This window comes from Cebidichthys violaceus, unplaced genomic scaffold (genome assembly GCF_023349555.1).
Source record: "Cebidichthys violaceus isolate CVI_PGR_0920_01 unplaced genomic scaffold, fCebVio1.0.p SCAF_65, whole genome shotgun sequence".
Taxonomy (NCBI): Eukaryota; Metazoa; Chordata; class Actinopteri; order Perciformes; family Stichaeidae; genus Cebidichthys; species Cebidichthys violaceus.
In genome coordinates, this window is record NW_027176872.1 from 434713 (window position 1) to 457790 (window position 23078).

The 23078-nt window shown below is 41.6% G+C and overlaps 2 protein-coding genes across 2 annotated transcripts in view; both read left to right on the forward strand.

The window, feature by feature from the left end:
* Positions 1–3156: 3156 nt before the first annotated feature.
* On the forward strand, positions 3157–11317 carry fbl (fibrillarin). Its single transcript, XM_068734607.1, has 9 exons — positions 3157–3263; positions 4853–4993; positions 5372–5503; positions 6344–6438; positions 6611–6781; positions 7066–7198; positions 7708–7820; positions 8281–8426; positions 10209–11317. The coding sequence occupies exons 1-9, from the start codon at positions 3254–3256 to the stop codon at positions 10231–10233; spliced, it is 966 nt and encodes a 321-aa protein (XP_068590708.1). The 5' UTR covers positions 3157–3253; the 3' UTR covers positions 10234–11317.
* A 546-nt stretch (positions 11318–11863) lies between these two features.
* Positions 11864–23078, forward strand: part of dyrk1b (dual-specificity tyrosine-(Y)-phosphorylation regulated kinase 1B) — a 43525-nt gene continuing 32310 nt past the window's right edge. Inside the window, exon 1 of the mRNA XM_068734576.1 lies at positions 11864–12543. The gene's annotated coding sequence lies outside the window, so the exon portion shown is untranslated. The remainder of the gene's footprint in view (positions 12544–23078) is intronic.

The following is a 23078-nucleotide window of genomic DNA, read 5'->3' on the forward strand; positions in this document are numbered from 1 at the left end:
CATTAATTCAATGTCTAAAACAAAAAAATCACAATAACCGTTTAGGAATTACTGCCACTTTTACACAGTCACCCACATTTTCAGAGGCTCAAAAGTATTTGTGTCACAGTCCAAATACTTATGAACCTGACTGTATGTACCAGAGCCAGATGTTTGGCTTTTTTTTGGCTGCCAATTCATTAAAGCTGACAGTCTACACTTTAACCACATATTGACTCCATTGGGGTTGTGTAAATAAGCAAAATTAGAAAAATTATGTCACAGTCCAAATACTTATGGACCTGACTATGCATAAAATAGTGTAGCCTATTTCTTTTTGCACTTTCTCCAATATCCATTCTATCCTGTTTATTAAATGTTGACCCTATTTGGCCCTCAACATAGTCCCAATTTTTAGTAGTCCTAAATTTTCTGGCCCTCTCTGTGATTGAGTTTGACACCCCTGACTTAGGGGAATTTCATATTCATACAGCTACATTTCTTAACTCAACCCCATCTTTTAAGTTGTTTTATAATTTAAATGAAATGTTGTTTTAAGCCTCCTAAATTTTTCTCAAAGTTTTGTTACCAAAATATATTTATTTTGTTTTTACTTTGTTTTTCTCTTCTTCTTCTTTTTCTTCTTCTTTTATTATTATTATTATTATTATTATTATTATATAGATTATTATTCATGTTAATATGTTTATTGTTATTAGCAATATTATTTATAATACCATCTGATTAAGTTATTTTTCTTCTTTCTTCATTAACTGAATTGATATGGCTGATAGTTTGTACTTTTCACACATGTGCTCTATATGATACATGTATATGTTGTTACATTGTCAACACATTGTAAACGTTTGAAGTTGTAAGGAAAAAAAATCCCTCCAATCCTCATGACAACTCCATATGGAATAATAAGTATACTTTACACAGGCATCACATTTTATATGTTTATTTCAAGGACGATGGTTTAAAAGTATATAGTTATGATTACACTTAATGGAAGAATGAGAGCATTATTCAATTTAATTGGATGTATTTACTCAGGCACAAAACGGTAAAATTATGTTTGGAAGTTTTCAGCAATACCTAAATGGAAAGTACACCATTTCAAGTACATTCAAAATGTTACCTCATGCAGTACAGGAGTGTTATCAGCAAAATGCACTTCAAGTGTCAACGGTACTCATTATGCAGCAAAATGGCTCCTGTCAGTTTCATGATTACATTGTTGTATCATTATTACTAATGTATTTATGTGTAAGCATTTCAATGTTGTGGTTTGGTCGAGGGCAAGCTGAAGTCAAGGATTACCAACTGGGCAAAGTGGGCAAATCCCCGCAAAACCCTGAAGTGCCCCAAAGGCCCCTGTTTAAGTGAGTGCAACTATTTTGATTAATTACACATTTGTTCTGTAATATCCATAAGCACAATCTAAATATAAAAATAAGTGCCTTAAAGTGGCTCCATCCTGAGGCTCGGTCTTGAAAAGGGACCATTTAAAGATTCAGTTGATATTAGACTTCCATGCACAGTCTTCAATACTACTATACAAGTAGTATATCAAATGTAAATACTAAAGTAAAATATGACAATGAAAAATTAAAATGTACTTAATACATTCCACCACTGGAATCTAGAAAACTATCTATGTTTGCACAATAGGCAGTCTGGTGAGGGACTGGTGTTAGTGGGCAGGTGTGGGTGAATAGTGGGGTGCTAATGAATCAATTAACTTTATTTTTATAGCACCTTTCATGCACAAAATGCAACACAAAGGGATTTACAATTTAGCAACAGAAAAAACGTTAATATACACAAGGAGGAAAAGAGAAATTGTGTTTCTATTATCTAAAAATTATACCAACAACAACAAATCATAAAAGGTTAAAAACATAAAGCTACAAGTTAAATGCAATATTAAAAATATGTGTTTTGCATTGTCATTTAGAACTGTCTACTGAGTCAGCAAGTCTAATATTTGAAGGCAAACTGTTTCATATATTTGGGGTGAAATGACTAAAAGTAGCACCCCCCAAAGTCTTTTTGTGGCTATCTCGGGAACAGATGTATGGCAGTTGGGGATCAGGTGACGGGGGAGGGGAGGAATCAATTGAGGACTAACGACTGGACCGGCAGAATTGCAGGATTTGCTTGATAAATCCAATTTTACACATCTTGGGTGGATAACAAATGCAAGTTCAGAAAGTGTAAGCCTGCTCAATTTATAACACAGTCCCACAACCTCCCCCATGATAATTTATCATAATTTGTGTCTGCTGCCATCACAACAGTCGTGTAGACCAATGCCTTACAATTTCAACTGCCACCATTGTCCTCTTGCTTATCTAGTCTTGTTCGTGTTCACTTCCACTTTGTTGGTATGGTCTTCATATTTTGTCATGGTATGAAACAGGATGACATCTGTACAAAGTGAACTCACACTGTAATCTGCCAGAATCAGTGCAGCTAAATGTGCATCTGCAAATAAGTGTTTATCATGTTTTTTCCATTTAAGGGCACCCTAGAGGGCACAGCAGCACGTCTTCTCTACTGAAAGGGCACCCTGGAGAACACAGCATCATGTTTTCTCTATTAGAAGGTCCCCCACGAGGGCAACACATCCCTTTTTCTTTACTCTAATGGCAGTTAATCATGTTTTTTTCCTCCATCAAAAGGTGACCCCTTAAGTAATGAGGCGGAAAAAAATATATAATTTGTGTACAGTTAGTTTTGTTATTGGGAAGATTTACAAGAAGAGATGGGCAGACTCCAAAACAAATTGTGCAATTTACTTTTTTTTAAAAATCAAGAACTGCATCAATACGGCAACATGATAAGAAGCCTTAGAATAAGAAGACAATTAAAACTAATGATGTGTTTGATACATTTCTTATGGATCAATGATACATTATTTTGACTCTGTATTGCTTTTCTTAATAAACTTTTGTATGTACCACTGGTACGATACGTTTTATCCGCTCAAACTTTTAATGTAGCTATGTTTTCTAAAAGTAGGACAATGGTTCTGAAACAGTAGAATAATTAATTTGATTGCTGTTGGCTTTTATCCGCCCTCCATACCAGTAGGTGGCGGTAATGTTCGCTCCGCTGTTAAACATGAGGCATTATCGGTACAGTAGAAGTAGTGAGTCAGTGTGATCGCTGCACATGTGGTTACACTACGTTCGTTCAGTGAGAGCAACAGAACAAGAGCACAACAGTCCCGTCGGTAGCGCAAATAAAACGCTTTACACCAGATAACATGAGGCCAGGTAAGTTACAATAGATACCATTGTGTTTTAGGTTTTTTTATTTTTATAATTTGAGGGTCTACTTTGTTAAGCTGTGCTTGAAGCTCAGTGTGTTTGAAGTTATAGGCGCTGATATGTGTTTGGCCTACTTCGCCACGCTGCTCCGTTAACCGTACGGTAAACCGTTAGCAGCTGAGAGAAAAGTGTCGCCATGTGTGTGGACACTCTCCATGAATGTGACATGTAACCACTAAAATGTAATGTTCATGTTCGGTTAATGCGTAAATAAGCGTTCACTAGCAGCACGCCGTGCAGCCCACGAGTCGCTGAACACACGTGTTAAGTCTCCCGTCACTAGCACTAAACCAGGCACGAGCCCTCCGACATTATCTGTTAATGTGTTTTATGTCAAATTATTGCGCATATTGCATTGTTTACGGTGCAAAGTCGGAGACGTTTGACGAGGCTGATTTTTTCTACTTAAATACACGACGCTACAGCTCGAAAGTTAAGGTTAGCTTCAGCTAACATTAGCCTGGTTTGGAACCTCGTGTGGCCAGGCTGGTATGCGTACCGTTATTTTAAACTTTAAACCTGGGGTGTGGGCGCACATATAACTTTTAATACAGTTAGTTTGATGTGGAGAAATAAGGTTGCGTAAAACCACATCGCAGAAATATCTTAAAATCTCATTGTTAAAGATACGCTGCGGTGTTTCGGGCAGCTAGCTAACACGGCAACGAAACGTTTTTGCTGCGCTCGATAGTTAGGGGTTCCAGGTTGCCTGGAATTGGCTACCATTTTGAGAAATTGGCAACCAATTATTGTCCTTACTTTTAAATAAGTTAAACAAAGGACGAGAAAACGTTCATCCTAAAATATGTACATTTTTAAATAATTAATACATTATTTAATATAAATATGTAGATATTGCTGTTACCGGCAGAACCGGAACCAGACAACGCTGCACGTGCGTTCAAGTATCTGTTTTAGACACACAAGTGAAGCTAATTGTTTGACTAGTTACTAATAGTGTCTACCACTATTGAAAGTTAGCACTGAGCCCCGTTTTGTCGGAGGTCCATTTTGTTTGTCTCGTGGTATTCCATTCCGTAGACAGTCAGGGGTGGTACTGTGTTTTAGAAATGAAGACAACTAAAGGTAGCGGGAAAGAACAATGCTATCTGCTAAACGTGTATGTAAACAATGCATGTTTCTTCAGAAAATAGACGTTGCGAAGGAAATCCACTGAGCGTGTCTGTTACTCCTCAAAGATACAAACGATATGTCCACAGGTTAGCTGTTCAAAAGTACACAGATCACCCCAGCTTATTTCATGGTCACATGTGCAGCCATCTTTCTATTTATTACATTTTTTTTACCACAGCACATTGTCGATCACTCCTTGTTCTTCCAAGCAACAGCAGTTGGTGGATGATGGAGCGTCGCTGTGATGAAATAAAATGAGCGTTCTTCATCACTACAGTGTATTAAGAATAGCCCCACATGTTTTGAAGAGGTGCACAGGAGCTCTTTGGGATACGCGTGTGTTAGCTCTGGCGGTAGAAACACAACCCCCTAATGCCCTTTTTTGTCTGTTTACTTTTAAGGGTTCAGTCCTCGTGGAGGAAGAGGAGGATTCGGAGGACGAGGAGGATCCGGTGACCGTGGAGGACGAGGGGGGTTTGGTGACCGCGGAGGACGAGGAGGGTTCGGTGACCGGGGGCGAGGGGGATTCAGAGGAGGAAGAGGTGAGGCTGGAGGACGTGGATGATAATTGTCGCTGTCATGCCATCTGTATTATCGCATCACATAAAAAAAAAATATAGAGTATCGTTGTGTGATACTGTATCGATTGTCAAAAACACTATTACTTTTTAATTAATAGTTTACATGCAGAGATTATCTGAGTCATTACTTGGATTTATTTGCAAAAATCAGCCCTGCATAATGTTGGTGTGCATACGTGAACACGTTTAACCTAAATACAGACTGAACTGTGTGTTTGACAGGAAGTGAACTAACAGTAATGAAACGCAACACATTTTGGGTATAACCTCTGATAAAAGCATGAGTGTGTTGGTATAACCAGGGCACGGATCTATCTCTAATGAGTCTGTTTCTTTCAGGTGGATTCAGGTCCCCAGAAGGTGGAGGATTTCGGGGCCGTGGGGGTGGCAGAGGTGCCCCGAGAGGGAGGGGCGGCAGAGGAGGCTTCGGAGCAGGGAGGAAGGTCACAGTTGAGCCGCACAGACACGAAGGTTTGTTTTAATACGGGTTATACCCCATTTGTACAGGAAACCCGTTGGTGCATGCTCTGGATGTTTAGCCGTCAACTTCAGGCAGACACTTTTTTCATTCCAATCTTTGTTTCATTTCATAGGCAGTTTCTTTTCCGTTCTCTTATTCTGAACGAAGTGGGCATCTACTTATGCATATGGGTGGAATGTTACCTTTTGTGCGCCCTGAACCGTTCAGCATACGTATTCCGTTTGGTACGTCCTTCGACCCAAATAGTCTTAATGTCTGCTATTCCAATGCGGGACTAATAAAGGATTGTCTTATTTTATTTGTGTACACGGATAAAACAATTCTCGAGCGCGAGTTTAACCCGGAAAGTTTTGGCAGTGCACCGGTTGTCGGCAGTAGCATGCTAGTCGGATTATCCAGTTTAGCCACGTTAGTCAGGCTCCCTTTAAGGCAATTTGTGTCACACTGTATGCCGACATAGTTCAACTAAAGTTGAGTATGCCACTTAAAACATCTAATAGACAGCAGCATCACCCAAATGTGAGATAGTTGAACAATTATTATAATAAATTATATTTTAGTCATGTCGTGTTTCCCATACTGTACTCAAAAAATACAGTTGTGAGATTTGTGTACTGTTTCACCCCTACTAATGCAAATGTGATGTAGTGTAAAACCCAGTGAAAGCATATATTCACCTCTTAGATAAACGGGGGGAAAACTGTTTGTTTGCCCAAACTGTTAATTTGTTAGTTGCATTCTTTCTCTGCACACACACAGAGAGAGAGAATGCAACTAACAAATTTCTAAATGACTAGACACTGACTCGTGGTGCATTTGTGTCCACTCAGGAGTGTTCATCTGCAGAGGGAAGGAGGATGCCCTGGTGACCAGGAACATGGTGGTGGGAGACTCTGTGTACGGAGAGAAGAGGATCAACGTAGAGGTGAGAACGTGGTTCTTCGCGTGGTCAGATCCTAACTGCTGACCTTTACCGCATTGCAAAACAAACAGTTTCAAATGATAAGACAACTCTGCATGGGTCTTAAAGACTCTCGTGATTCAGCAGCTTTTATGGCCAGACTGTGTTAAATGCTGTTTTTCTCGCTGTCTGTTAGGAAGGCGAGGTGAAGATTGAGTACAGAGCCTGGAACCCGTTCCGCTCCAAGCTGGCAGCAGCCATCTTGGGAGGAGTAGACCAGATCCACATCAAGCCCGGAGCAAAGGTCATGTATCTGGGAGCTGCGTCTGGCACCACAGTGTCCCACGTCTCTGACATCGTTGGACCGGTGAGTACTACGAACTCTCAGTGCATCTCACAAGTTTGAGTTGTCTTAATGTAAAGAATCCAATAAAACGCATCCACAATCAGAATTCACCACACGACCCTTTTCCACCACACATTCCCAGGAACTTGAAATTATTAAAGTTCAGAAGGGCCGAACAGCATGGTGCTAATTTCTCTAGAACACTAACGGTATCATCCAGCCAAACCATATCATAAAAAAGGTGTTATTTTTTAAAGAACCCCTGACAGGTTTCATAGAAGTGACATGTGTTCTGTGTGTTACAGGAGGGGCTGGTCTACGCTGTGGAGTTCTCCCATCGATCAGGTCGCGACCTTCTCAACGTGGCAAAGAAACGCACAAACATCATTCCAATCATCGAAGACGCACGCCACCCGCACAAATACCGCATGCTGGTTGGTAGGTAGTCCTGAGCCACAGCAGTACAGAGGTTGCATTCTGTAACATTATGGTGCATTCAAGCTCTTAATAAGTTGAGATATGAGAATTTGGCAACGGGAAATTATACCATTTGTCACACTGTGTTCAGATGTAATCTTGTATATTTTTGGCGAGAAACTTGAGGCAGATCATCAGGGATTAATAATAAATTCTTAAAAAAACTGTCTGCAAATAAAGGAGTGCATCTTGAAGTACTTGGGATTTGTTTTTGATTGAACCAATAGTTTTCTGGTATCGTGACATCCCTAGTTCCAGTAGCAGTCTGTTCTGATCCACAAATCCTATCTTACCACTTTAACTACACGATGCACACATGGACATATTGATAATTTTACATTATCGTCATGTAGCTTGAGTAACGGCCAATGGACAGGGAAAAAAGCCTCATTCAGTGGTCGGGCTCATCTCCAACATGAAGCCAGAAATGAGTGAATAGTCAGTAATGGTCTGTCTGTCTCTCCCTATAGGCATGGTGGATGTGATTTTTGCTGACGTCGCCCAGCCTGATCAGACGAGGATTGTTGCTTTGAACGCTCACAACTTCCTGAAGAACGGAGGACACTTTGTTATCTCCATCAAGGTACGCCGATGTCCGCAGCCCTCTAAACCTTTCTCACATGAAGCACTAAGCAACAACTCCAGCTCAGGCTCACTTAAGGCGGGCTGACCTTTTTTAAGGTAGACCAGCTATTCTCCTTAAAGTGACAAGCTGCGCCTGAGTTTTGCTTTTCTTTTATTATTTCTTTGAACTGTCTACCTCGCATTGATGGGTAAAAATTAATTATTATTGTCAGTTCAAATGGTTGATTAACATTCCTACTGCAAACTATGCTCTGAGTATAAGGAAAACACAAAGTGAATGTCAGCAATGTGTGTATATTAAATTGACAGTCCCCAGTGTAAAGTACTTTGTCTGAAAAAAGTTGTAGCTGAACTAAGCTGCTTGTGACTCGTTTAATCAGTTTCTTCATACAATGTGTATCATCGTCTGTGTTGACTAAAATGTGTTTTTTTTTTTTTTTTTTTTTTTAATACTTAAGGCTAACTGCATAGACTCGACGGCTCCTCCAGAGGCCGTATTTGCCTCAGAAGTGAAGAAGATGAGCGCTGAGAACATGAAACCACAGGAGCAGCTCACACTGGAGCCCTACGAGAGAGACCACGCCGTGGTGGTGGGCATATACAGGTACGCCACATCCCCCTGTCCCCGAGCACAGTGCATCCACGCTGCCCCACCGCTTCCACGCGCTGTTATAGTTAAAATACCTGCAAACTGTTGTAAAGGGTAAAAGGATTGACTGCAGAAGTACCCACCATGTTTACCAAGCCACACCTAAATGATCACTAATGAAGCCGACTGGTTTTTGAAGTCTGCCAAAGCGAACAAAGATAATCTTTGTGTAATCAAACGTAGCTGCTTCCTTGAGTATGAAAATGATGTTTCACGGCAACCGTGGCAGCAGCAGGACTGTCTCACCAGCTGCTCTGATGGCAAACCAGACCAATTGACCACATGGTGGTGGTGCTCAGACACTCTTATGTTGTTTTCAATAATTTATGAACAGATCAGATTAAGTATAACAGCATTATCGGCTTGCTCCGCGGTTCACTGCAAAATCTTGGGTCACTCTAACCGACATCCCAATTTCAAAAAGTTGATGCATCATGCAATCAAATCTACAAGATCTTAATTTTTTGATGAAAGTGTATGAAGTTTACGCCCACAATACAAAATTCACCAGATGGTCGAAGAGTTTAATGTTTTTGTAACATGTAGACAATGTGACTGAATCATTGGCTCTCTGAACCCCTGGTCAGGTAAAAACCAACCAGTTAAAGTCTTAGTTGGACTGTCTAATAACTAGCTAAACCCACTCTTCTTTTTCTACCTTTATGTTTTTTGTCTCAGCTCATATGCATCTAGTTAATAAGTTTGGCCCATTCCTGAAAGGATTGTCAACCTTCTCTTTAGGTATTGACAGAAAAATAAAAGCTGTGCGAATATATTCATCTTAATTGATCAATGATTAAAGTAGGACTTACCATTCTGCATTAAGCTGCTGCGTTGACTACAGCTCCATCTGGTGGTCTGTTTAAAAAGTACATTTTCTTACATTTACACCACATATGACACACATGAGCTAAAATAAGACTGCTAATTTTTATGGATAGCGTCGTAGCAAAGTGTGAATAGACAGCTGCATTCGGTTGAGATGGTTGTTTCAAGATAATAATGTACCACACACACTATACTGTTGTATTACTATTGTAATAATTCTTCACCAATCTTTTTTCAAATATAGACTGTCATATACACCAGTGCAGCTGAAGCTCTGTACACGTCACTCCTTAAAGGGATTTTTTTTCCCTCACTTTTTTATAGTTAAGATCTTCTTTTCATAATTTTGGCCATCCTTTCTATCGGTTATGGCAACATAGTACTCGCCAAACTCATTCGGCGGGATCTGCTAATAGAAGTCTGACGTGTCAAAAAGCGCGAGCAGTCAGATAGTCAGATTTGTTGGATTCCAACCAAATGTTTATTCAGATGATCTAAAGCACTTTATTTGGTGGAATGTTGCTAAGAATCCCTCGTCGTAAATTGGGGTGTCTACAGTATCTGCAGGTAAACTCTAATAAACGTTTAGCAGTTTGTGAGGTAGTGAGTACCGTGACCTGTTAAAACCAAAAGGCGTTAAGTTGCACATCCATGTTGTGAATTAGGAACTATTTAAACTGACATGAACAAATGGTCCCGGTACTGCTCCAGAGAGCCATGACCAGGTTTATGATTTTAGAAGTCTTCCCTTTCCTACTAATGTTCCCAGAGTTGAGTTAGTGACAGGGTTGACACACGCACAAATCCCCCCCAAACCGCTGCAGTCAGCTAGACACACATAGTGGCCTGCTCTTTGTTGTTTTGTTTCCTACATATTGTGGTAACACGCTCTTCTCTGTCCCTCCTCAGACCTACACCCAAACAGAAGAAGTGAGGTGTGCAGAAGAAGGCTCTGGGATTTTCAACCATCTGCTTTTATTATTGTCCATCGCTCTCCTCTCCTGCCTCTCATACCACGAGACCAGCAAGCAGACTCAAACATGTCTGGCTTTCCTCCTTTTGACTTTCACTGACCAAGCATACAACTGCTGGAGTCTTTCTATAAACGATGAGGTTGGGAGCACATCACATCACATTTGGTTGCTAGATTGGAGTATGTCATGTCAGTAGTGCAAGTTTTCATATGTAGAGCTTCACCACCCTTATTTTCACACCCGTTATGCACAAGTGATGTGTATATTTCCAAATAATAAGGATGTTTCTGTGTAACTTCACACCAGGAAGACGAGTAGAAATTAATGACAGTGTAAAATATCCAGTCTTGTGTGGTGAGCTGTATGGGAATTCCTTTTTTAATTCACCTGCTGCTTGCTTGTGAACAGTGTACTTTGTAAGAAGCATTTTAATAACAGGATAAACTGCTCCAAAGCTTTGTTGAATGACTTGGATGCAGTTAGACAAGTTTAAATATCAGCTACATGGTTTTATTTTGGCTCCAGTGAGGTTTTTTGTTTGGTCAGTGCTTTTATTTCGATTTGTTTTTTATCACTTTTCTATGCTCTTCATTCTTTTCTTATAGAATGTCTTTTTTCTTTTCTGATTACTGCCTTTTTATCTGGGCGCCTCTGAATCCAGATAACTCAACCCTGCTTTTGTACGGATATCCCAACTATCCACACATACAGCTCAGATGGCTGGTGTTTGTGTACAATACGTCATCTGTCATAACTTGTGTACAGGCTTAATGTTGTGTGTACTTATTGCACAATGCCCACACTTAGTTAAGGAATCTTGATGCTGATCTGTTTAGCAGTGAGGTGGTAAACGTGTGTACAGACAAATAGAGATGGTGCCTTTTCTCCACTCTGACATGTAGTTTGATAGCAGAATCCTTTGTGTTGACAGAGTATGAAGGAGAACGGTTGTAATTTGCAACAATGTGTGCTTTGAACAGTTTATATATTTGTTTTTTGACATATAGCAGCAACTTTGTTTCAATAAAATGTTTATGATTGCTATTTTTGATTGTTTCTATTATTTGACTACACAAAAAATTGCTTTTTTTTTTTAACAACCATTACGACCAATTCGTGGTTATTAAAAACACTGGACGCCCTCCTGGTAACAGATTTACAAAAGTGACAATGTGCACATTGATGGTGCAGCACCAGCATGTCTGAGATGATGGGCAAAAGTCCTCTACAGGTGTTGGTAAAACCTGGATTTAGAACTCGTACATTTGTGTTCAGTCCGCTAGTTTGAGTGAAAGTCTTTTGATGCCAAGTGTTGGCTGTAAACGTTATTAGTTAAATGTTGCCGTTAAGCAACACACCGCGACAAACTGCCTCTGTGTCCTCGAAGCCTGTACGCGGACTCCAGGGATTTCCGGTAGAGTTTTTGCTACAAGAAAATAAAGTACAAACTACATTAACTACCAACTTTTAGAAGTTACTTGGATGACTGTCCGCGGTGGATTTGTTTTGGCAGCCATTTTGTGGGAACATTTCACTGGAACGCGCTGGGCCGTACTTGCCTGGTGTCGGGAGTGCGCTCTCAATGCAGCCCCTCTCCTTTGACCGATATTAACATCACGGAGGGGCTGGCCAGCTTAGAGCTAGCTGTAGCTGTGCCTGCTAAAACACATTTACTTCTTCATAACGCCTGCCTGGATTGTCCAGCGGCCAATCGGCTGGACGTTGCCCGCCAAGCAGCCTGCAGTGTGCGGACTGTCTTCCTCTTAATTCCAATGGCAGTGTTTTATTAGACAGCTAGCATGCTAGCTAATAGCTAGCTAATGTTAGCTTCTTGCCTTTTAAATTAATATAAAAAAAGCTGACGGCCTTGTTAACTCGACCGGCCACGCTGTAAATGTATGGTAGCATCTTGAATATCTGAGAATAAATCTCGGAACAAGTACATTTACGTTTGCTGAGTGGAGAGAAGAAGAGTTGGAGGTGGTCGAGGTGCCCACCTCCCCTTAGGCACGGCTAGCTGCGCCGGCAATCAGTCCCCATCCACAACCCGCTCTCTGCGCTCCGGAGAACAACGCAATCTTACTGGAAACTAATTTCACCGGGATTTTATCGGCAAACAATTCTGCAACACATTACTTGGATTTGTGCTGTGGAGGAGGGCCGCCTGACCCGGGGGAGGGGGCTCGGTTCGTGTGGACGGAGGGAGAGAGGGGTTCCGAACATGGCTGCTACTGAACATGGCTGGAGCTTGGTTCGACACACCGCCTGAGGTAAGACACAGCCGGTCGTCGGTGTCTTTTTTTCCCATTCATGTATGAATTTGGGGCTGGTTGGTTCTTGTCTCTAATATCTGTGTTAGAGGCGTGACAGTCCATCAGTGGTAACAGTGCTTGGTAGCATGATGTTACCGCTTCCTTCGTTATTCGCCCCTGTCACCCGGCCTCGTGTCCCCATTCCTCTGCTGGTCAGATGGCTAATGGGGGGGGGGGGGCTTCGGTGATATAGATGGGTTAATGTCAGCGTTGGACAATGGGTCGTGTTGAACAATTAAGGCTTGTCTGTCGTAGCTACAGTAGCGGAGACGTGCAGTATGATGATGGACTGCATAACGTTACCCCGTTTTAGCAGCATGCAATGTCCTCTAAGTCTAACGATAGTCCCTTCTAGTGTACCGTGTGACCGTGCTTCTAACAGGTAACCATCTGGCGACTTCACCAAGTGTTGGGTTGGTCATAAAGAGGCTAACAATTGATGCGGTGTGTGTGTGAGAGAGAGAGAGAGAGAGAGAGTGTGTGTGTGTGTGTGTGTGTGTGTGTGTGTGTGTGTGAGAGAGAGAGAGAGAGAGAGAGAGAGAGAGAGAGAGAGAGAGAGAGAGAGAGAGAGAGAGAGAGAGAGAGTAGTGTGTGCGTGCGTGCGTGTGTGTGCGTGTGTGTGTATCTAGGCAAGCTTCAGTAGCAGAGGTATCGCGACCTGCCCTGAGTCAACGCACGACACCAAATAGAATGGGAAAGGATGCCGGTTAATAATGGGAGACATGGGAGATGAATGGATGTGTTGCTTCATACATATTCTCTCGTGTATAGTAGGTGGTTTTACCCCGATGTGACATGTGGATGGCCAGCCGGCAACCCCCGACTGTCCTCTGCAGATCTGCAGCAATCATCTGCTAGAGCAGCTAAAGGCTAGCCGCTAGCTTAGCTACCGCATCAGCCCCAGCCCCTACCCTGCCCTGGAGTAGAGGGACACAGGCGTTCAGTTGCCGGGAGATGGCTGCTCCCAGGAAAGGAACAGGACTGTGAGGATGAGACCAGTGCTGATGCACAGCTGGAAGACATCTTGACATCTCCTCTCTGTCTACTTATATATGGGGGTCTCCTCTTTCTGTCAATGACTAACTAGAGACGCCGTGTTCTGAAATTTTGCCGATTTAAATAAGGTTTGTAACAAATTATACCCCCCCCATATACACACACACACACACACACACACACACACACACACACACACACACACACACACACACACACACACACACACACACACACACACGTGCGCGCGCACACACCCTTGCTGAAGTTGGTGTTACTGCTTTTCTTCTTTTGATTCTCAAAATGGACATTTTCCCCCAACCTCCTCTTCTCCAGCTCATTTTTTTCATTCATTCTTTATCTTCTCAAATCATTTCTTGCTGCTATTGAACCACAAGTAAGCATGATTGTGTAGTCATTTATCCACTTCCATCAAAAGGGCCACGTATAGGCCATTATGGGTATATCAGATGGGAGGAAGGACACGTTGCCTCAGAAGTGTCCTGCTGAGCAGTGAAGATGCGCTTACTCGATATTTCAGGTTCCAGTAGAATTTGACTTATAAATCCAGGCAGTGGCAGAGCCATTTAGCTACATGTGACTTATGTTGCGGGAAAATGTCATTCCGAAAATGTTCTCAACTAGCACGGAAAACACTGAGTGAAATAAGTCTGAATGTTTTTTTCCCGATTGCTGCTAGGTTGTACCGTAGACATCCCATCACAGCATCAGTTGCTCCGTCACAGAGGATCCAGTTAAAACATTCAGTTTGTGCCGACTGCGAGCTATGCTTCCGAGCTCTGGTCATAATGAAACCTGTTCCAGCTGAATCTGCTGCTAAGTTTCAGTCAGCCTCTAGTAGGTATAAGTAGGAAAAAGCACCTGCGCCCGCTCGGTGGATTAGTCGCTTTCCACAGCCGCTTTACCATCACCACGGTTTCTGTGATTACATTTAAACTTCTGTGGCTATCACGTATTTTATTATTGGACAGAAAAAAAGGCATAAAATAACAAAAGTACAATGTCATGGATCTTTATTTCATTTAAATGTAAATCAATTAAGTACTTGGTACTTATACTGTGACACTGATATCTTGCAAGTGGCAACAACACTGTGGTCACAATGTGCACAAGGACATCATCAAGTCTTGTTAAATGGATCCCAGACTGGGTGCATAGTGGGAGTGGAGCATCCAGGAGCGGCTTTCTCTCTCTCGCTCCAAGATAACGCTCCATCCCACTGACACAATGTTAAGTCCATTCTGTGTCTTTTGGTCTCAAACAGCCAATGGACTAGATCCCTGACTGACAGCACAGCTGTGACAACAAGGTGTGTGTGTGTGTGTGTGTGTGTGTGTGTGTGTGTGTGTGTGTGTGTGTGTGTGTGTGTGTGTGTGTGTGTGTGTGTGTGTGTGTGTGTGTGCGTGCGTGCGAGCGAGCGAGCGAGCGAGCGAGCGAGAGAGAGAGAGAGAGAGAGAGAGAGAGAGAGAGAGAGAGAGAGAGAGAGAGAGAGAGAGAGACGGGCAGCTCTGACACACTCATTTAAACATGTTCTAGTCGCTGATAGACTAATTCCAAAACTTAAACAGGAACTCTTGTGTTGCTTACTTTCCTCTTCATCCTCTACTTCCTGTCGTGGTCCCGTTCCGCTCTTCTCCCGTCTCTCCAACACTCGGGGATAACACCGCTGTTACTCGAGCTGAAACTTTGTTCGACTCGAGTGGATGCGTCTTTGTTTCCGCTGCTGCCTGGTGTGGATCTGTATCTGTTTGCCTCTGTTCACATCTGTCATTGACTCAACGGGCATTCATGTCCCTTCTTAATATTGATCATGTCTTATAATACAACAGATCTTTTTTTTCTTTAACTGTTTGTGCGATTCATTGTTTTTTGCACACAGGTCCATTGACTCACATGGCCTCACCCCTCTTCATCATAATGCCTCCTCCACAACATTTTGTCCCTCTCGAAGATGCGACCGTTAGAAAAGCTACAAGATAGCCAGATCAGCTAGTTTAGAATTCAAACGTTAACATTATGAACAAAGCTTCGAAGCTTCCAACTATTCTGTACCGCCCTAGAATAGTCTTATATTGATGAGTTTCACATTGTGTACACTGATGAGAGGGCACTCCTAACTGATAACCTATCCCCTGTGTGTTGAACATGCATGTGTGTGCGTTGAGCTTTTTGTGCTGTGCACTGGATGTTAGATAGGGCCCATAGTATATCTCATGTATGTGTATAGTATTACTGTATGTATTGTTTTATTTGATTTTATTCGATTCCAATTTAAATATATGTTTTATTTGTGTTTAGCGAGAATGGGCTACAACTGATATTTCATTGTGCAACCCTGTGTTGTAAAGGGACAAATACATGAACCGTGTTACCTTGTATACAGGCAGGCTTCTCATATAAGCCAACTTTTGAAGTCGCAAATTAGATCAGATTTAGCTGGTTAATGTTAATTCAGTAACGGCCAAAATTATTGGCCTACGGTCCGTGTTTATTTTATTTAGATTGTGAGTGAAAAGACACTCTGTAACATGTGTTTTTGTAGTTCAGCAGGTACAGAGTTGTGCCTCCTCTCTTTAGAAGTGATCATCTGATCACATTACGTCAATTTAAGAATTGCCATGTTAAACTTTTGACTTCCAACATTTGAATGTGATCAACTTCATAGATCTGAATCTGGCCCTTCGGAGGAAGGAGCTCTTGAAGTACAGTGTGCCACAGCTGTTATCTGAATGAGTCCGATACAGTTTAATTAACATTTCATATATTCTGCTGCTCATCCCATTTTCTGCTTGTACGTACTGTACCTAGGCTGCCACTAAAAACTGCAGTGTTTCTGCCTTCTCAGCCAACAAAAGGAGATTTGCTGAATGGATTTTATACTGGATTTTAATTCAATGACATGCTATCAGATCCCATTCACAGGCCGAGCATGTTGCTACTCCTAGATGGATGCACATGTAGCCTGGTTGTAGTTACTCTTTTGGAGGAGATTCCAACTGTTGCACTCAAGGCAGGAGGCAAAGGGGACTTGGTTCCCTCCTGCTTTGCGGTCAGAATTAGCCTTTAGCTGTCAGTGAGGACTCAAACAGACAGAGCGACCTTCCAGATGCTCTGTTTTGGGGTTTGTGTGTAAATAGTAGAACATAAAAGCGGCGTTCCATTCACCCACAGTGTCTGAGGGTATTAAACCTGCAGGATTAATATGCCGATTATCATTATGTATGCTGTTCAATATGACCCCAGAGTTTGGTCTACAGACTAGCCTTTAAAAACGGTCCTTCCTATCACCTAAACTGCTGCTAATCAAAATCAAAAATAAATACAAAACTACTGAAATAGACTGGGGATAATTTTCCTTTCTTTTCTCCTCATCACATTTTTAAGATTTCTTCAGTCTCAAAGTAACCCAGTGATAGTTGCCTCTACATCCATGGCTACAGGAACTGCTTATAGCTAATTTGGTATATTTTGAATGATGCCAAAAACAGACATTACATTACATTACAGTCATTTAGCAGACGCTTTTATCCAAAGCGACTTACAATTCTACACACCATAGACACAGCTACGGGAGCAATTTAGGGGTTAAGTGTCTTGCTCAAGGACACATTGACATGAGACTAGCAGAGCAGGAACCGGGGATCGAACCGCCGACCTGCTCTCCACTTAGACACGGTCACCCCCCCAGACAAAGAAATGTAGCCCGCAGCTAATTAACTGACTCCTTTGCAACATTATACTTCCTGGTTCACATCCGCCAAAGCGCCCCCATATTATGAAAACCATAGTTCCAAAATTAAGAGCATAGATATCCCCCAAATAGAAGAAACGGATATAAAAACAGTTCATCTCCACACCGGTAGCCGACTAGCTTAGTTAGCTACTGCGCTAACTAGTTAGCTAGCAACCTGCTGCAGGTTCATAAAGTACAGGCTAACTAACAAAGCTGAGTTTAACTGAGGTTCATAAAACAAGGTGTGTAACCAAACCATGTACACTTCTCATGTGGGGTTATGGAAAATAAAAATAAAAAACTTGTAGTGCTTTTCTACTCCCTTAGTAACGTTAACACGGTCAGACACAGTCAGATTGGAGTCAGGCTATCAGAAATAGCTGCTCAATTTTCTGATTGGCTGGAATTGTTGCACGGGCAAGCAGTCAAAGAGCAGAGAAACACAGAGTATCCAAGTGTCTGCAAGGTCACAGAACTGAGATAGGCAATAAATAGATTCTTAATTGCACAGAATAAATATTTTATTGTGCTATAATAGTTTTGCTACAAAAATATATTGTACGTTCTTGCAAAAATATATTTTTCCATGCTCAAAACGTCCTACTGCTCAGGAACGGACAGAAATGTAACTCCATGCAGACCTTCCTCTGTAGAGAAGTACACTGATATAAATGAAAACCCAAATCTTTCCTCCCTCCTCACTCTGTGCAAAATTGCATTTTTTAAGTTCAGCCGGAGCTCGTCAAACACTTTATCCTCTGTTACAACAATTTGCCAGGTAAACTGCGGGATGGGGTTGCATTGTGTCACAATGTATTTATTTATTATAATTTTTTTTGTAGTACAACACCAGCCCCATGCGTCAGCAACCCCACCGTGCCAGTGGTTTCACTTCTATGAATGACGGCCTGTATTTGGTTTGTCATGCTGAAACTAAATTCAAGAATAATCAAGAATCTTTGGATTTTTTTGTGCTTACAAACCTGTAGCCAGATGAAGCCTGCGTGAGGCCTACCTTCAGCTAACTTAATATGTAATGAGTGTGACAGGAAATGAGTCTTCTTCAGGCTGTGGATGTTGGAGTGGTTGGGTGATTAGGATTTTCTGGGTCCTTTTCTGTTGGTTGTACAAAAACTGCTCTGTTACTTTAGTTGCAAAGTAACGTGGGTGACTTCTTCTTCTGACTGTCATCATTGTTTTTGGATCTGGTTCCACACAGCAGACTGCACAACTTGTTTTATGCTACGAGCACAGTGTTTTTGTCAGAACTCGGGGTGGATAAATGTATTTGTTCTTCCACTATATTACTGGAGTTTTTCTGCGACTCTGACACATTTTTGTTGTTCCTTGGAAGCATTTTGTTTAAGCTTTTCTTCACTCCACTTTCTCACTCAAGGCAGATTTCTGTACATCGGTGTGCTTCTTCCTCTGCACACTTTGTCACATGGAGTGACGCACACTTGTCATTTGTTGATGCAGCTTAGGGAGATATTAACTGCGTTGGTTTCGACACAACAGCAAAATCCTTAAGGGTACTTGAACAGTGGGTCTTATTGCTCATGAACTCAGCTCTTCATGTAGCAATGAGATGGTGTTAGTTCTTCCAAAAGTTGCAAGGTCTTTTAATTTAAGACGGGTTAGGCCTTAATTGTGAAACCACCTTATGGAGTTTTGAAAATGCCAGCGCTGTCTGGTGTCTGGTGTTTTGTACGGGATGTTTGAAACCTGACAAAATTGACAAGGCAAATGAATGAAAGTGTCTCAGCACACTAAAGATAAGAAGCGTCATGTAGCATCTGTGCACTTCAGCAGCTTCATTTCAAAGATGGAGGCAGGCACGAGCGGGCTAACCCGTGTCCGCTAAAGATAACGGCGATGCGTTCCCCCTCATGACAAGTGCTACAGGTGTGCCCGGCCACAGCACACCTGATGCAGCTCCCGCTTCTACAAGAGATGCAGGCAGAGCCCACTGTGTGACTGAAGACACATATCTGAATGCAAGGTGTCAGTTCACTGTCTTCAGCCTCCCTTCACATCCTCCATTTTGGCCGCGTTTTTAGGAATCAAGTGTTCTATAAATCAGGATATGAATGTTATATGAACAAACCCCTCTCTCTAAAACCTTCAGAATATAGATAGGATGGAAACTGGAAAGTATTTTTGAAAAAACGTCCTTTAAAGACGTGTTGTTAACAGGTGAATAGGGTAAAAACAAAACCACTAATAGATATCCATGAAACTTCCCCAGTTGATTACTTACATCAAGACATTTTGTTTTACAAGTTTCAAGAAAATGTTTCTTTAAATTTGCAAATAATGCTAACTTTTGGTGAATTTTGGAGAAAAAGTGTAGTTAAATACAACTTAAAACACCTTTTTTCTCCTAAAAGTTGAATTTAAGTCAAACACTTACTATGTGTTGTGTTGTCAGTGTACCACAACATACAGAACATTAGATTAAAACACAGCCCCTTCTTTTTTGTTGGTGATGACATCATCACTCTAGCATTGCCATATCATGCTTTGAATGAAGTGCGAGTTATTTCACAATGAAAAGAAGAAACGGCTTTTTCAGATTGCAGACGTGGACAGTGGAAGATGCAATGATAGATGTGGGTGGCATGTAGTGATGTTTTCTCTCAAGTATTTGTCGACAACTTTATCAAGATTACAGATTATAAAAATTGCTACATTTCTATTATTTTTCATGGGGATGAGGGAAAGTACAGAAATAAGGATAGAGTCTGATCAACTATCATTGTGTCTATGAGAACAGAGCGAACTGCTGAGGAAGACTGTGAGATGTGGTTTAAAGCACCAGAAAAAAAGCTATTTAGTGGACCTTTAGTGGAGTTAAGATTCTCTCTCTCTCTCTCTCTCTCTCTCTCTCTCTCTCTCTCTCTCTCTCTCTCTCTCTCTCTCTCTCTCTCTCTCTCTCTCTCTCTCTCTCTCTCTCTCTCTCTCTCTCTCTCTCTCTCTCTGTGTGTGTGTATGTGTGGTGGTAATTTGGGCGATGGGGTTGTTGCATGTGACCCTTCCACCTGTCCTTACTGGGACTCTATTTCTGGGTCTCACACTGAACCTGACTATGTCTCGCCTGGCAACAGTGCCTGTGTGTGTGTATATATACTGTGTGTGTGTGTGTGTGTGTGTGTGTGTGTGTATATATATATATATATATATATATATATATATATATATATATATAATATGTATGCACGCTGTGTGTGTGTGTGTGTGTGTATGTACATGTGTTATTCCAGTCTTGACTACAGCTGGACCAAAAGCTGTATAGGCTCATATGGACCGGCTGTAACAGCAGAACTGTGACCCGTTTGAACCCTTCAGCTATAACAGGGATGGAGCTGGTGTTTCTGTTTTGGTGAACGTGACTTGTTGTCGACGTGAGGCGCACCGTCTTTGGCGGGGGGAGGGCTGTGAACGCACACCCCAGTACAGTTTCCCCATTGGCCGCTGCTCTTTCAGCTGGTAACGTCGTCGCCTCTGCGATCAATCCACCGATGCACTTCCTCAATATATACGTGATTGTTGTTGCTGCTCAGCACGGTTGTTGCTCTACTTTTACCTACTTTAGATGAGTAATCCAAAACGTCTACAAAATGTTGCTGAAGTTTAATTTTTCTTAGGTAAAACATTTAGTGTGAAAACAGGATTGGTGTTGACTGTTTCCAACAGAGGAATTAGCAGCATTAGACAAGCTTTTGTTTCCTGTCCATTTGATGGTGTATTAAAAAAAAAAAAAGCAATAGACTTTTCAACCAGACTTGCTTAGTGAATTTGTTTGTGTCCACATTTGTATATTTCTTTTACTTGGAGGTTGACCTTTCAAGGTATAACTTACTGAAGCTATCAACCCTGTTTGGGTAGCCTAGTATTTAAAGGGCAAGGCTTCTTTCCAAAGAACAGCTCCTTAAATGTATTTAATTTAGATCACCAAGATCAAAAACTCTCATGTTCCAGCTTACATGTAACTTTTTCTTAGATTTTGGGCTTCAGCTGAATGTAAAGTAACACTTTGACAAAACGCTCTGATCACAGCTGAGATGCCACATATAGTAAAATTGTGGAAATGCATTGCTTCCAATTTGCTTTAGCAAAATGACTACTAACCACTATCTACTAACAAACACTCTCCAAAAAAATATGTTTATATTTGTAGCCACAAGAATTCCGTCACCCTTAAGGTGTCACACCAGCACCTGTTGGTCAGAATATTTGCTGCGTCTCCCATTTGTGTGTGTGTCCCCCCCACCTTATATTTTAATTTCCCACATTGGAACGATGACGACAAACCAAAACAATAAAGCTGTAGGCAGCAAAACCCAAAAACGATGAGCTAAAAGAGTCTCTACAGAGCTGAGGGGAACTGCAGTGCTGGTGATAATTCTCTGTGAGTTCATCACTGTTCATCACCTTTGATATTAGGCTACATGTTGGCCTTTGATCCATTGTTCAAATGGAAATATGGACTGCTGCCGTTTGAAGTCGGAGTAACCGATCAGCAGCCGCTCACGCCAGCTGTTTCTGAGTTGACACTGCCATAGTCAAAACATATATATTTTACAAACAATATCAACCCTTCACATGGAACTTGCGCCACCGAGGCAATATCACTCAGTCATTAGTTGTTGTAAGTCCCAACTACAGGTTTGTTGTTCGATATATCATAAGGTTATATATGGAATGTCATTATTTTGGTAAGTTAAAGCATTATTTCTGACACAAAGGTTGACAGTAGCGTTGTTTCTGGAACAGAGTCACTGTTTGTGAGACCTTGATAAGTTCATGGACCTCATCGTGGACCAAATGTTCCAGGAAACTGTCCCGTGTGGATTTGGTTTCGGAGATCTCCAAGCAAAATTGTGTCCAATTTGACAGGCCAGCGAAGGAGATTCAGAGCTCAGCGGTCCACTTACCGGCTGTCAGAACTCTTCCAGTCTCCTCAGACCAAAACCAGCCACAGTCATGGACCAGGAGTCTGTAGACAGCCGGAGAAAGATCGAGGACCACATTAACACCCAACGCCAGAGACCAGTGATGACCCCCCCATCTACAACAAAGTCCATTGGCTATATGAAGACTGTGGGATGGGTTGAAGGCTAGTAAGTGAGTCTTTGAGTCTAGATTATTTTGCTACATCTCCAAAAGGTGAAGAATGGACTTCCATGCTCAAGAACAATGTTGTTGCTGATGAACTGTATACATGACGCTTAGATGATAATAAATGTTACATAAACTCTTACTATAGATTCTGTTTGTGACTTGTTTGTCGTCAATTAGCATAGGAAACAGATTTAGTTTGTTTTTATGAATCCACCAATGACGTCTATCATGTAATTACTAGGGATGCACTGATCCAAATCGGCTTTCAGCTGGTCCCCCATGACAGGGGACCCGCCAGTCAGTTTCATATGTCTGTTGGCACAATGCGGCAAAGATGGTAACGTCGCAGACACACACACACACACACACACACACACACACACACACACACACACACACACACACACACACACACACACACACACACACAGTGCTTTGACGTCGATCAGCGTACGTGAAGTATGCTCACAATTTGTCTCCTTAACGTTGCTAACGGCTAATGTTAGCAATGGTTGCATTGACTCATTATGATGCATTCAAGTTAAGAAAAAATTAACGCAATGTGATGCGTTTTTTTTTTATTTACTTTTTAGTGAGACTCTTTCACAGCAATATAAGA

Coding starts and splice junctions, on each gene's coding strand:
- fbl (XM_068734607.1), top strand. Junction 4,994..5,371: donor GGGATTCAGAGGAGGAAGAG/GTGAGGCTGGAG, acceptor TGTTTCTTTCAG/GTGGATTCAGGTCCCCAGAA. Junction 6,782..7,065: donor TCTCTGACATCGTTGGACCG/GTGAGTACTACG, acceptor TGTGTGTTACAG/GAGGGGCTGGTCTACGCTGT.